The following is a 13,434-nucleotide window of genomic DNA, read 5'->3' on the forward strand; positions in this document are numbered from 1 at the left end:
TCATTTGTGCTCTCCATCATCTCTCTCCGCTGTCTCTTGTGTCACTCCCCTCAGCAGGATCCGTGTCCTTGTCTTTCCCACCCCCAACCAACTCTCTTCAGAGGAAAAATAAAGATCCTTTTGGTCTTACACACTTACAAATGTCCTCTCTTTTCCCTTCTCATTCAGCCTTCACAGTCTTTCCTTCTGTCTCTAGCCCGTGGCACCTGTCTTCTGTCCCTGCCATTTTGCTGACATGTGGCTTTCTAACTTCCCAGTCCATCCACTCGCCTCTGTCTTTGTCATGCTGAAAGAATTTGTTTCTTCTAGAGTAGCATTGTCCAATAGAAATATTGATCTAATGGGAGCCACATGTGTGATTTTTTCCTAGTAGCCACATTAAAAGTTAAGAGACATGAAATTAATTGTTGTGTGAAATTAATTTTAATTATATATTCTTATTTAACCTAATATATTTAAAATATCATTTCAACATGTGATTAATACAATTATTGAGTTATTTTACATTCTCTCAAAAAATTATTTTTACTAGATCTTCAAAATCTGGTGTGCATTTTACAGTTATAGTGCTAGCTACAATTTAAGTGCTTAATGGCCACATGAGACAGTGGCTACCATATTAGACAATGCAGCTACAGACATTCTTCTGTCACTCACCTTTTTGAAGCCACCTCTCCTGGCCCTCCTTCTGCCTCTCTTTCTTCCCAGTGTACCACCCTCTGCTTGCTCTTCCAGCCCCTCACATGCCATTGGTCCTCAGGATCTCACCTGTGGCCTCTCCCTGATTGAGCTCATACATCCCACCCATTGGCTGGTGATTCCCAGGGACATACCTCTGACTCCTGCCTCTCAGCTGAACTTCTGACTAGTACAACCATCTCATAGATGTCCAAAGCTTGACATGCCAAAACCAAACTCATTATCTTCCCTTGTAAACCTTCTCCTTCTGCCTTGGTTGATGGCATCCTATCCACCCAGATGCCTGAGCCAGAAAACTGGTATTACACTGGATTACTTTTCCTACTTCATCCCTAAAGACAATCAATTACAAAATGCTGTGAAGTCTATTTCACCAGTATTTCTTTAAATATTCTCCTTTCCTTCTCCACGACCACTGCGCTAGGTCTTCATTCCTCCCTTGGATGACTGCAGTGACATCTTCTTGCCCACCTTCACTCTTATTTCCTGCCACTCCATCCTTTATGCCCTCAGTCGTTCATGCAGATAATTTTATGTTCACCTAAAATGTCCAAGTCTAGGATTATATCCCCATTTTAAAAACAAAAAAGCCATGTTACAGGCTTCAGTCGAGCATTTTCAAGATGGCGGGTGTCTTTCAGGTCATCCCGTGGTTCTCCAGCCTTGACGCCTTTCCTTCAGCTCTGCTTCACCACTAAGCATCCCTGTACATGGTTCTAGAAGGTGTAGGAATACACTTAACAGAATCCAGCATCCTTCATCTTGATAACAGAGAGGCCCATGACTTTGGGACATTCCTTAAATCTGGATTTTGTACTAATGTGGTGATCATTAATCTCTCTCTAAAGTCACAGACATCTTTGAACATCTAATTGAAATGTGCCTCCTTTCCCCCAGAAAAATGCGCAGGTGCAAACACAACTTTGTATGAGTATTGGGGTTCACTGAACGGGGTGATAGATCTTGCTGGAGGTCAGTTCTAACACAGATTCAGATCACATACTTGTTCGCACCTAAGACCAGGATCAAGGGTAGCTGGTTTCCCAAGACGTTTTGGAAACTCTTGGAACATTTTATGGCAGACTTTGGAATCTGAAGAAAGCTATGTTTCTTCCAAGGACACTTTGAATATCTGACTAACACCACTAAAAACTATTTCAAACCTGCATTTCTTAGCCAAGTGGAACTGAGTTCACCCACACCCCTCTTTATAGAAACTGCTTGGAATGACTTTCTCACTGGCTTTCCAAGCCTTACCCACCCCCCACCCCAGTTGGCTCTCACATTGCACTTACCTTGTATCGCAACTGATTCCTAACTTCCTTCCTTGTTTCAGAAGCTTCCCTGAGAGCCATGGCCCTGACCTTTCCTATACATCTTGGGTCATCGTGTGTTGTGCTCCACCCCCTAGTCTGCCAGCCCAGCACCTTGCAGGGAGAGGACAAGGATGGAGAAATACTCAGGCACTGGCCACCCTTGGGGGCCTTGGCAGGGAGAGAGCCTGTGTCAGGGTAACACTCCCCACATCTTCAGTTGAGTCTAAGCTTTTTCTTCAGCAGCCCAGCTGCTGGGCAGTGGGGTTTCAGCAGGGATAGACCCTCCCCTGGTCCTGCCCTGCCCATAGAATGTGCTACCTGTTTCCACAGGGGAAATAGGGGTACAAAGTTGTGACTCATCCCATGGGCACTGGAACAGGTTTGCCCTGTTTCTCAACATGCTTGAGTGTACAGGCCTCTCCTTGGGCTTCCTGCCTTTATTCTCTCTTCCCTGCCAGGCTTCTGTGCCAAAGCCCAAGCCTGTCCACTGCCCGCCCTCATGATTATCTCGTTTGTTTGCTCTCTTGCCAGGATCTTCCTTAAATTTCTTGCCCAGTGGAAGCTCTCCTTCTCCTTTATGTCCCTGAATCACTTCAAAGCCCTGCTTGCCCCACCGGGCCCCTTTGTGTCTCTGCTCCTCCCACCTCGTCCCTCACCCTCCTGCCTTCCCAGCTCTTAACCTGGCTGGGTCTCCCTGCCAGCTCCAACCGCACTCGCACTCACACTCGCTGTCTTCCTCACTCCCTGCCCTGTGGCCACTGGGAACAACCAACTATAGAGAGTTTATTGGGCTAAAAGTGAGTGACTGTCCTCACGGCCTCCGCTTGTTCCCACTTCAGCAAAGCTTTTCAGAGCCACATTTTCAGTGAAATCTGAATCTAGAAGGATTTAGATCCACTGAAAAATGTTAAACCTCCAGTGTTTGGCTGTGTTTGAAACTTTTGGCAGTTCCTCCCGCACCTGATGTTATGAACACTGTTTATAGATGCCTGGAAAGAAGCCTTTAATACTTGTATTGTGTTTTAACTTGCTTTCCTTTGGAGGCAGGGAATTGTCAAGTAAGTATGCACACCACTCTGGAGAAAAGCACAGGTGTTCGGTGAACATCCGATACTAAGTGTTCATGTAGAATCCGCAACCTCGAAGGGTCAATACTTAAAATCCGCTGACTTTGCCACAATGCAGGTTTCCTCCCCTCGCTCCCCTCATCTTCAGTTTTGAAGCAGCACAGCTGTAAACATATGCTTGTGAAATAAAAAACATTCTGAGATTGCTTTACTTTTCAGTTTTTTTTACTGAAAATCAAGGTGAAAAAAGCATCGGATTGCCTGTGTGTATATACACAGTGTCATGTATATATAAATACATGGTGTTTGTGCTTGTATGCATACTCTACATACACTGTATAATATATTCAATATTATACAACCTGTGTGTCCCCTGAAATCGAGCCCTGTGTTTAATCTCAAATTATGCCTTACAAGCCATGCCGTAGTTCTAGCGTCCTCTTGCTCTTATCACAGACCCTGGCTTGCTTTTGTCATACACTTAAACATTCTTAGGTGAAAGAGGAAACCCACGGATTTCATTTGAAAGTCCCACTAAAACAGAAGAAAGAGCAGATGTCCTGGGAAGCAGTAATTAATGTGAAGGAAGTGTCTAATTGTGCGAACTGGCGTGCCCCCAGCCTCCCAATTTTGCTCAATTTGGTAGCGATGATGTCAGCCGGGGGTGTCGTTTTGCAGAGATGTGCTCTCTACCCGTTCTTCGGTGGTGATTATAATACCATTTGGTCCAATTATCACTTATGATTACATAACATGTTTTGATTGAAGAGTTTCTGAGAAAATAAAAGGTACCTTGTTTTTCCCTGCAAAGAAAAAAAAAACCTGCAAGCTGTTCCAGCAGGCAAACTGACCTACCAAGAAACACTGGGAATTCTTAGGCTAAATTATGAGTTGAAGTTGATTTGGAAACAAAGCACTCATTGTGTATAAGTCCCAATGACATCCAGTGGGATGTCATTGTTTTTCTGAGGAGTTTCTCCCTAGGACACTCTAAAATAAGCAGAGTCCCCAGGCGCATTCGTAAAGTCACAGAGAGTGTGCGGGAAGCATTGACAAGGCTTCCTTTTTTCTCCCTATCCTGTAGGCGCTTTAGTGCAGAGTTTGCCCAGAGACGCCAGGGTATGAGCTTTCTGAATTTGTAGACTGGTGCACTCTTTCCTTTCTGTTTTAGTTCTTTGCTGGCATGCTGGGGAAGCATGGTTTGTGCCACACAGAATGTCTGTTCACTTGGAAAATGCTTGTGCATGAATGAGGTGGTTGCTAATGCTACTTTAAACTGTACTAAGTTTCTCACTTGGCTTTGTCTGCTGCTTACAAGGGGATCAAGGTAATCCTTTCTCTTTGCATATCCCAAGAGCAATACCTAATGATTTTGGAACATGCAGTGGGAGCTGGAGCAGGGCTCCCCCATCCCTGGTTTCATAAACATCGAGAAGTCTGATGGAAGAGAACCCCACATCAAAAGAATTGGCCTACTCGTATGGGAGTCCATTAGAGCTTACATATTACAAAATCTCAGTGAAATCTGGAGGCCCAAATCCCCAAAACTGAGAAGGAAAAAGCAACCTTTGGTATGACGGGAGCAGCTTAATATAGATGGTTGCCCTGAGGTACGGGGGCGAGTGGGAGGCAGGAGTTCTTTCTGTCTTCTGTCCCTCTGCTTCCTTCTTGCCCTTTGGTGTAGCAAGGCCAACCCGGGCACCTGGCACATGACCCTGAGGGCCTGTTCCAAAGCCAGGCTTGTAAGTCCAGCTTCACACCACCCTGTGATCTTGGACAACTCAATTCTGAATAACACTGGCACATCCCTGAATGAAAAATGGCCAGTGAGTTCAGGAAGTGTGGCCTCTTCCTTCTCGAGCTTAGGCTTCTCCTCAGTTTTAAAACAAGCCCCTCTGGCTCATGGGCTTCCTGCTCCCAGGATGACGCTAAGTACAGGGAGCAAGGGCTGAACCTGTGTAGGGAAGCCCAGCGCAGTGTCTGTGAATCCTGGCCCATCTCGTGGGGCTGTTAGTGTCAGAGGCTACTTTTGCAGGGAGTGGGGAGTGGGGAGGACAGAGCAAACCCAGGTGGAGGGGCCTCCGGGGCAAGCAGCCTCTGCCACGGCCACTGTTCAACGCTCCGCTTCCCCGGCCGCTCTCTGTTCCAGGCCGCCCGTCAGCCGAGCAGCTCCCCTGCCTGAGAAACTCCAGAAGAACAACATCACCAAAAAAAAGAAACTGGTTGAGGTGAGAAGGCTAAACAATTTTGCTTTTCATCTGCTACTAATGTTCTCAGACCTGCCCTGTGGACGTCACCATCTGCATGTCACACAGATACCGTCATGTGAACCTCTGTGGATCTGTTGGCCCTCTGGTCCCCTCTTGTCCCCCCCTCCCTTCTATGTAGCATCACGTCCTCTGCCAAGATGGCACCTCTCATCTGCCCAGCAGAGCCTCGTGTGTCTGAGGCCTTCTCTCTTTCTCTGCAGACTTCTCCAACTGTTCTGCCTGCATGTGGCAGACTATGGGTGCCTCCCAGCACCTGAGTTTACATCTCCTCAGTTAAACATCTGAGCTCCCGGTGTCCCTAATTCTAAATTCTGCATCTGATCAACCCAGCTTGGGTCGGTTGCTCACCAGGACTGGGGGCAGAGTCACATATTATTCACAGTTTCGGGGAAACATACCTTGGGGGCAGACTGAGGGGCAGGTAGACACTCCTGAGTTGAAAGGAGGAACAGTGAGAGATTTAAAAAAAAGAAACCAGCAAAATCATAAAGACAAGAATGCTCATGACATGTGGGTTAAGCATGGCCAAGGGGTTCAGGAGATAAAGTCAGATGTGTGGGTGAGGACTCAAAGTGTCAACTTGAAGAATTTGGGCTTTATTGGGCTTTATCCCATAGGCCGTGAAAGACAGTGAATGCTTTTGAGTAAAGAGGTGTCGTGGTATTTTAGGAACATTAATCTGATGTTTGCAATCAGTGATTTTAGAGAAAAAGCCAGAATCGGGAGGACCCGCATCTTCCCAACCTTGTCTCCTGCCCACAGGCTCAGGGCCAGGCAGAGCCACGGCCCGATACATGTGTGTTGAGTTCAGTTAAGAACTGATCTGAATCAGCCACTGCTCTTTGTCTTGGAAGACAAGACGGGAAGAAGAGAAAGACTATTAACCCCAAATAGTATCTAGTTGGGAAAAAAAATGCAAACGTGTAGACACTTTGTAGAGCGAGCCCCAAGCAGCGGAATGAGCATGGCATTTGCTCTGCTCTGCCGGCCCAGCCGCGTTTCTGGGAGCTTATCGGAGCAAGTCTCCAGCCACCACTCATTCGGCTCGCCTGCAGGGTGCCTGCCAGGGCGCAGACAGGAAACTTCTAGGTAACCTTTATCAGCCACCAATCTGCGGGCTTCTGTGTACCTAAGGAGCCGAGAAGTAAATCTGGTTTCTTTGGAAAAGTCACTGTAATTCTGCGTGTTAGCCTGCCACCCCTAGCGCTTCAGGGCACTGAAGAAAGGGCCTCATCTGACCCTCAGCTGGTCAAGAAGCGAAGTGTTTTCAGTGAGCGGCGGTTTGCCTCCGTGGCCGCGCGGTCCCCGGGGCTGTTGGAGCAGGGCACCTGCGCGCCGACCTCCCCTAAGGGTCGCCTGACCGTGTGTGCACGTAGGAGCTGGCTCTGGACCACGTGTTCGGCTACCGGGGGTCCGACTGCCGCAACAACCTGCACTACCTGAACGACGGGGCGGACATCATCTTCCACACGGCGGCGGCCGGCGTCGTCCAGAACCTTTCCACAGGTAACGGGGAAAGGGACCGCCTTCGGGACACAGCTTTCTCTTTTAGCCCTTGTGTCTACTTTTCCACTCCTTAGGTGCCCAGAAGCTTAAGCGTTTTCCTTTGCTGTAGGGCCGTTCCGCTCAACTCCAGCCTGGCAGCGCTTGGTCCTGGGAGCACCCAGAGTGAGCCCTCTTTCTCCCTGGCCCGGGCCCAGCCTTGCCTTGTGGAAGGTTCTGGAAGGAGGCGTGTGGTGTTGACTCAGCTCCTCTGAGGCCACCACGGAGAGAAGCCAGAGAGAGGGGGTGAGGGGTGGAGAAATTCTTCGGAGGAGACTATAACCAAGAACAAAGCACAGGAAACTTTTCTTATTAGTTGTTAACAATGACCCATTTTTTAGTTTTGTTTGTTTTCACTGTTTAGCCACATTTACAATGAGAATGAAAACAATTAAATAAAAGCACCCAAACCACATGATGACATAAGGTAAAAAATAAACATTTCAAACAAAAAGAAGCATTCATATAGTAGTGACAGTCATCGGGGGGCCGGGCAGATGGGGGGTGCGGTGCGCACGGCTGGGGGATGGGCAGGCTTGCAGCTCTGCCTCGGGCGGGGCAAAGGCGATGTATGAAACCCAAACATTGGTACCCCGTAATATGCTGAAATAAAAAAAAAAGCTTTAGAAGTTAACAGACACCCCTATCTTTATCACCAGACGTAAACATGTTAGCATTTTGCCTTATTTGCTTCATATTTTAAATAACCTTTTTCACATTTTTATGTTCCTTCCCAATTCTGTAGGAAGGAACATAAAATTGCCTAGTCATACATAAATTTAGACAGCGAGATCGTGGGGCACATAATCATTTGTGTCTTTTGGGGGGAGGAGGACCTTGAAATTGTCTATACGTTTGCTTGGTTTTCTTGTCACGTATTATCATTTTGGTAGCAATGTGCTCTTTTTTGTGTATTATATCAGTGCCATCATCCACCTCTCGGTTCTCGGGCATTATGGTGGGTTTAAAGTGGCCACGTAGGAAGTCAACAAACCCATTAGCTACAAGAGATGATGAAGCGCTTCGTCCCCTTCCCTCCACTTCCTGTCACACGTAGCGAGTTAGGGCTCTTGAGGGTAAGCCCTTGCCCGTGCTGTCCCGGCACCCAGTGGATTGGCGCTTGGTAGGAGAACCCTGGGTATTGCTCATTTCACATGAGTAAGTGGTGCCATTTTGCTGGGTGAAGCACCATCTCTGAGCCCCAAGCCCACCCTGCCCAGAGGCAGACCTGAAGTAGTTACAGTCCTGTCCTGTGGGGAGGAGGAAGCCTTCACCTTCATCATTTCAGACTCCAAAATCCTCTGCACTTGGACTGTGCTCTGGACCCACACAGGGCAGCGGGAAGGATTGAAGTGGAGCTTGAGTGTATTAGATAACAGACACCAGCTTTTCTTCTCCCGGACCTAAAACAGAACACGTACGTTTTAAAAAATGGTCTTCTGTCTCCTCCAGGATGATTCTGAACGTGAGAATTTGGGGCTTTAAGCTCTCACTTTTGCAAGGAGTTTCCAAAGACTCTGCAGGATGCTTTGGGGTTGCCCTGAAAGGTCTTTAAGTTCCACTGTTCACTGTCCCGTGGTCTCTCTCTCCTAGGGAGCCAGAGCTTCTACCTGGAGCACACAGATGACATCCTCTGCCTCACAGTGAACCAGCACCCCAAGTACAGAAATGTGGTGGCCACCAGCCAGATAGGTAGGAGGGCCTTGCAGCAGCTGAGGCTGTCCTGGCTGAGCAGGGACGTTGACCTAGCTGCAGTTACTGGGAGAGGGAGTGGGCGGGTCACTGATGTCCACCCTGTGGTGTTGATTTGTTGAGCCCTGAAGGTATCTGTGGTGCCTGAGTTGATGGATCCAGTGATTGGTGATCCTGAGGGACTGCGAAGTCAGACAGAACCCAATGGTCCAAATAAATGGACAGCCCCATCCCTGTGGACTTGCGAGAATAACTTTTCAGACCCCAGGTGTCAAGCGAAGAACCCTATGTCCTAAAGCCTGGTGGTGGTGCTTGGCAGGGGTAGATTGCAGTCAGTGTGCCTGGCCCTTCTGTGCCCTGGGAAACTGCCGATGACAAATGTGAACTCGTTCACATTTATGAAGTGTTTGTTCATTTGTCTGTTTTGTCATTTCAAGGACAGTTTTCACCAAAGTATCTTACTGCTTGTTTTCATTGAACCCATGTCCATTTTTATATTTAATTTGGAACTTTCTGATGCTGGTGTTAAGTGCTTCACTGTTAGCAACGTGACTTACCTTAGCTATTGTTTTCCCTTGACGCTTCCTCATTGCCATTGCCCACCCAATGCAGGTGATATTACAGGAACCCCAGGTAAGGCTGTGCCATCCGTGAGTAGCTCGAATCTGTACAGCAAAGCCATGTCGATGTGTCATGCTTACTGATTGTATCTGGCTGAAGTGCAGATACAAATCACTGACCGGACCAGTTTCCTTTGTATAGAATCTTCCACAAGTGTGTGTGTGTGTGTGTTGGCCATAAACCTCTGTGGGGCTCTGCCTTTAAAAAGCAAGTTTCTTGTAGCCTTTCTCCTCTGGTCAGGTCAGACTATAGGTCTCTGATACCCAGTAACTGTAACGGCCCTAAACACTTGTTTTAAAAAGGCTTTACGTGTTGGCTCCGTTCTTCAGCCTTGGTTCTTTGTCATGCCTCCCCGCTCAGGAACAACACCGTCCATCCACATATGGGACGCCATGACCAAACACACCCTCTCCATGCTGCGGTGCTTCCACTCCAAGGGGGTGAATTATGTCAACTTCAGTGCAACTGGAAAGCTCCTGGTGTCAGTGGGAGTGGACCCTGAGCACACCATCACTGTCTGGCGATGGCAGGAAGGTAAACCAAGCCGGGCCTTCCATCCCTCTAGGGGGCTTGCCTGTGACATGGGCTGGGCTTGAACCCAGATTGGCCTCACTCCAAAGCCCGCCAGAGGCACTGCTGCCAGGCAAGCAGAACCAGGGCACTGGGGTCCTGGAGCTTCTTACCAGGTGCTGCCATGTCGCGGCCCCTCAGCCAGGAGAAGGCTGACCGGGGAAAGCTGGGCCATCAGGGAAGGGCCTTTGGGCACTTTGAGTAAGTGTCCCGATGGAGGCAGAAGGCAGCATCCCCGCCTCCCGTTTCTGTCTTAACCCACTTCCTACCCAACCTTCCTTGTCCTCGGTGTTCTTTCTGGCGGGCCCTGGATCCTGCTACAGCCTTATCACCTTGGGCACTTTATTACAGGAACTGGGGGGATGTTAACCATAACCTCAGAAGCAATCAAAGAACTTTTTTTACATTTTAACACTTTCAAATGGGGATTCATCTTACAATCAAGGTTTACATTTACTATATCAAGATTTCTTTCTTGTCCTCCCCAACACATGCATGCATGCGTGTGTGCACACGCAAGGCGCTACTATACTAAACGTGTGGTCATCTTAGAATGAAAGACGTGCAATCTTCTGAGAATATTCTCAGGTTGGGTACTGCTCCGACAAAAGCAGATCCAATTAGTTAGGACATTAATGAGGTCTGTCTGCAGCTGGGCAGCGTGTATCTGGGACATGCTGAGCCGGGCAAGCACAGAGGTGGCACTTCTCCAATCCAGGGCTCTGGAGGCCCATTATCTGCTCGCTTCCCATGGAGGGGGTGTGAGTGGAGGCTGTAAAGAGATGAGCACCGTGGGAGGAGAGTCCCAATCCTTCTTGAACCGCCATGTGAGAAAAAGAGGCTGATGGCTCAACACATTCCATCCGGAGCTGGCTGGATCCATAGTATTTCTAGGAAACCATGTTTTTCCATTTTCTTGTTCACCAGTGTATTGTGTCCAGATGGCCCAATAACTGATATCTCGGGGATCATTCCACATGAGGTCAAGAGGGCAGCTGACCAACCAGACTTGGCCCAGATGAGACATTGAGCATCTTAAATGGTAGATGCAGAGCGTCCTGGAGCCAGAGGGACTAGAGAAGTCTTCCCAGTCAGGATCCACCCCGGGGGAGAAACTCTTCCAAGTGCATTCCTGGCAGGCTGAGTTCCATCCTCTGCTTGAGCACTTGCCGGGATGCAGCTATCATCACTTCAGAGGCAGCCCACACGCTGTTGGAAAGCTCTTATTATAAAGCCCTTATGTGGGGCATGACTTGCTTCGTGATTCTCTTCTGCGCTAACTCTAGATCCCTGCAAGAATGCTACCACCCTGGCCTGTGCGCAGTCTTGTCTTTTTAAGTCCAGGCTCACTTTCCCCACGTCCTCTACCTGTCCTCCAGGTGACACCTGCTCTGGTTGCCCCAGCACAGACTCCTTCTCCCCCGGGGCCCCTTCTGACCTTCCCAAGATGGGGGGCTGGAGAAAACAGGGCTTTTATTTTTTTTTTTTTTTTGAGACAGAGTCTCGCTTTGTTGCCCAGGCTAGAGTGAGTGCCGTGGCGTCAGCCTAGCTCACAGCAACCTCAGACTCCTGGGCTTAAGTGATCCTCCTGCCTCAGCCTCCCGAGTAGCTGGGACTACAGGCATGCGCCACCATGCCCGGCTAATTTTTTTTTTGTATATATATTTTTAGTTGGCCAGATAATTTATTTCTATTTTTAGTAGAGACGGGGTCTCACTCTTGCACAGGCTGGTCTCAAACTCCTGACCTCGAGTGATCCACCCGCCTCGGCCTCCCAGAGTGCTAGGATTACAGGTGTGAGCCCCACCGCGCCCGGCCAAAACAAGGCTTTTAAACAAGCTCCCAGGGAAGAGAAAAGCCTGCTCTTTGGTAAAGTTCTCTCGTGGTCTTTGTAGGCCCGGGTCTGTGCAGAGGGTTCTGAGACGGTGCTGATATCTAAGAGCCTATCACCAGCTATTGCCTGCTCTGAGCTCACTGTGGACATGTCACCTCTTCCCTCTTTCTTCTCCAGTGCGGTTTTTCCTTCATTAAAGGCCTCTTTAGAGATAAATAGCATGTGTTTGGGGAGGTTTATACACCTCTTTGTTATCACTAGAGAGATTACTCATTCCTTGCTTGTTAGAGGATCATTTGGGGGAGTGTGTATGTGTGTGTGTGTGTGTGTGTAGGTAGGTAGGTAGGAATAAACAAAATAGAACTAAAAGTGAACTTGTTACATAAAATGCAGGTTGCCAGTTCCTACGTAATGTCTGATGTAATTTGCTCTGATCAGACTAGAAGCCCAGTGTAACGAGGGAGATTGGTGTCTCCATGATTAGAAGTGTCCATGAGATTAAAACATGGAAAAAAGCTACAGTGGCTTAGACAAAATATGCATCGTTAGTCTGCATTTCCCCCGTGGCTAGTGAGACTGAGCCTCTTTCCATCTCTTTATTGGACACTTGTATTGTTGCTTCTGTAATTCACCTGTTCAAATAGTTTTTCTGCTGGGGCTGGGAGAGTTGTTTGTCTTTTACTTATGATTTAGAGTTCTTTATAGATTATCATTGTTAATCCTTTGACTCTCATAAGCATTGTAAATGCTTTCTCCCAGTCTGTTCTTTGTCTTACCTTGTTTATGGTATCCTTGGAGACCGTGGGTTTTAAAACCTCTGTGCCTTAGGTAGTGAGATACCTGTTACAGTAAGTCATGGAGTCCATCTGCAGAGAAGTACAGCTGGGAGGGGTAACCTTCGGCTCTCCCGGGAAAGGGATTCCTTGAAGGCGGAGTGTCTGAGGGGCGGCTACAGGCCCAGCTACATTAAAAACCCATCACTACCACTGTACTAGAGAGCCATTATAAAAACAAATGTGAAGTGATGAGAAAGAGGGAAAGAAAAAAAATATATGTAAATAATAAAGGGAAGGGAGACAAGAGGAAATTACAGTGAAAAAAACATTAAGTTGGAAGAAAAGGTAACAGACTTTAAAAATTAAAAACTCAAGGATGAAAAATAATGACCTGAAAAGAGTTGGATTTAAAATACAGGTTGAAAGAATTGAAGTGGAAGAGAGTTTTAAAAAGCTAATGGAGCGATGACGATACTAGCCAACACAGAATAGTGACTGTATCAGGCACAGTGCTGACGGCTTCACTTACAGCAATTCTTTTAGTCCTGACAGCACGTTATGAAATAGGAACCATCATTATCCCCAATTTGCAAGTGAGGAAACTGAGGCATGGCGAGCTTTAAAAAAAGTCCAAAGTTGTTCTACAAGTAAATGATGGAGTCAGGATTTGATTAAGGTAAAAGTTAAATAAAACTGAAGAGTGTCAAAAACATTAAACAAGTAGGGTTGAGTAAAAAACTACTAATTAAATATAAAAGATAAAAGTTTTAAACCTGAAAACCACAAAATAAAAAGGAATATGGGGAGGAACTTTTTAAAGAAAATAAATGCAGAGAATCTTGGAAAGAAGGAAAAATGGAAGGTTGCCTAAAGGAATGAGTCCCAGTGACAGGCTGGGAGAGGGTGTGGTGTCCTGGGAGGTGACTCTTGTGACCATGCTGGAGACCAGAGGGGGAATGAGGGTGCCCTTAGGTCATTTCACCTTTTTCCTCATATCTGGAAACTTCCATCTCATGGGCCACCCTTTTCTGCCACATTCGTGGATGC

General features: G+C 47.5%; 1 protein-coding gene across 1 annotated transcript in view; it reads left to right on the plus strand.

Moving 5' to 3' along the window:
* EML6 (EMAP like 6) overlaps nt 1-13,434 on the plus strand; it is a 227,285-nt gene that overhangs the window by 202,389 nt on the left and 11,462 nt on the right. Inside the window, exons 28-31 of the mRNA XM_045549610.1 lie at nt 5,232-5,310; nt 6,729-6,858; nt 8,488-8,586; nt 9,568-9,741. Of these exons, the coding sequence (XP_045405566.1) occupies nt 5,232-5,310; nt 6,729-6,858; nt 8,488-8,586; nt 9,568-9,741 (482 nt within the window). The remainder of the gene's footprint in view (nt 1-5,231; nt 5,311-6,728; nt 6,859-8,487; nt 8,587-9,567; nt 9,742-13,434) is intronic.

Source organism: Lemur catta, chromosome 4 (genome assembly GCF_020740605.2).
Source record: "Lemur catta isolate mLemCat1 chromosome 4, mLemCat1.pri, whole genome shotgun sequence".
In the NCBI taxonomy this organism is placed as follows: domain Eukaryota; kingdom Metazoa; phylum Chordata; class Mammalia; order Primates; family Lemuridae; genus Lemur; species Lemur catta.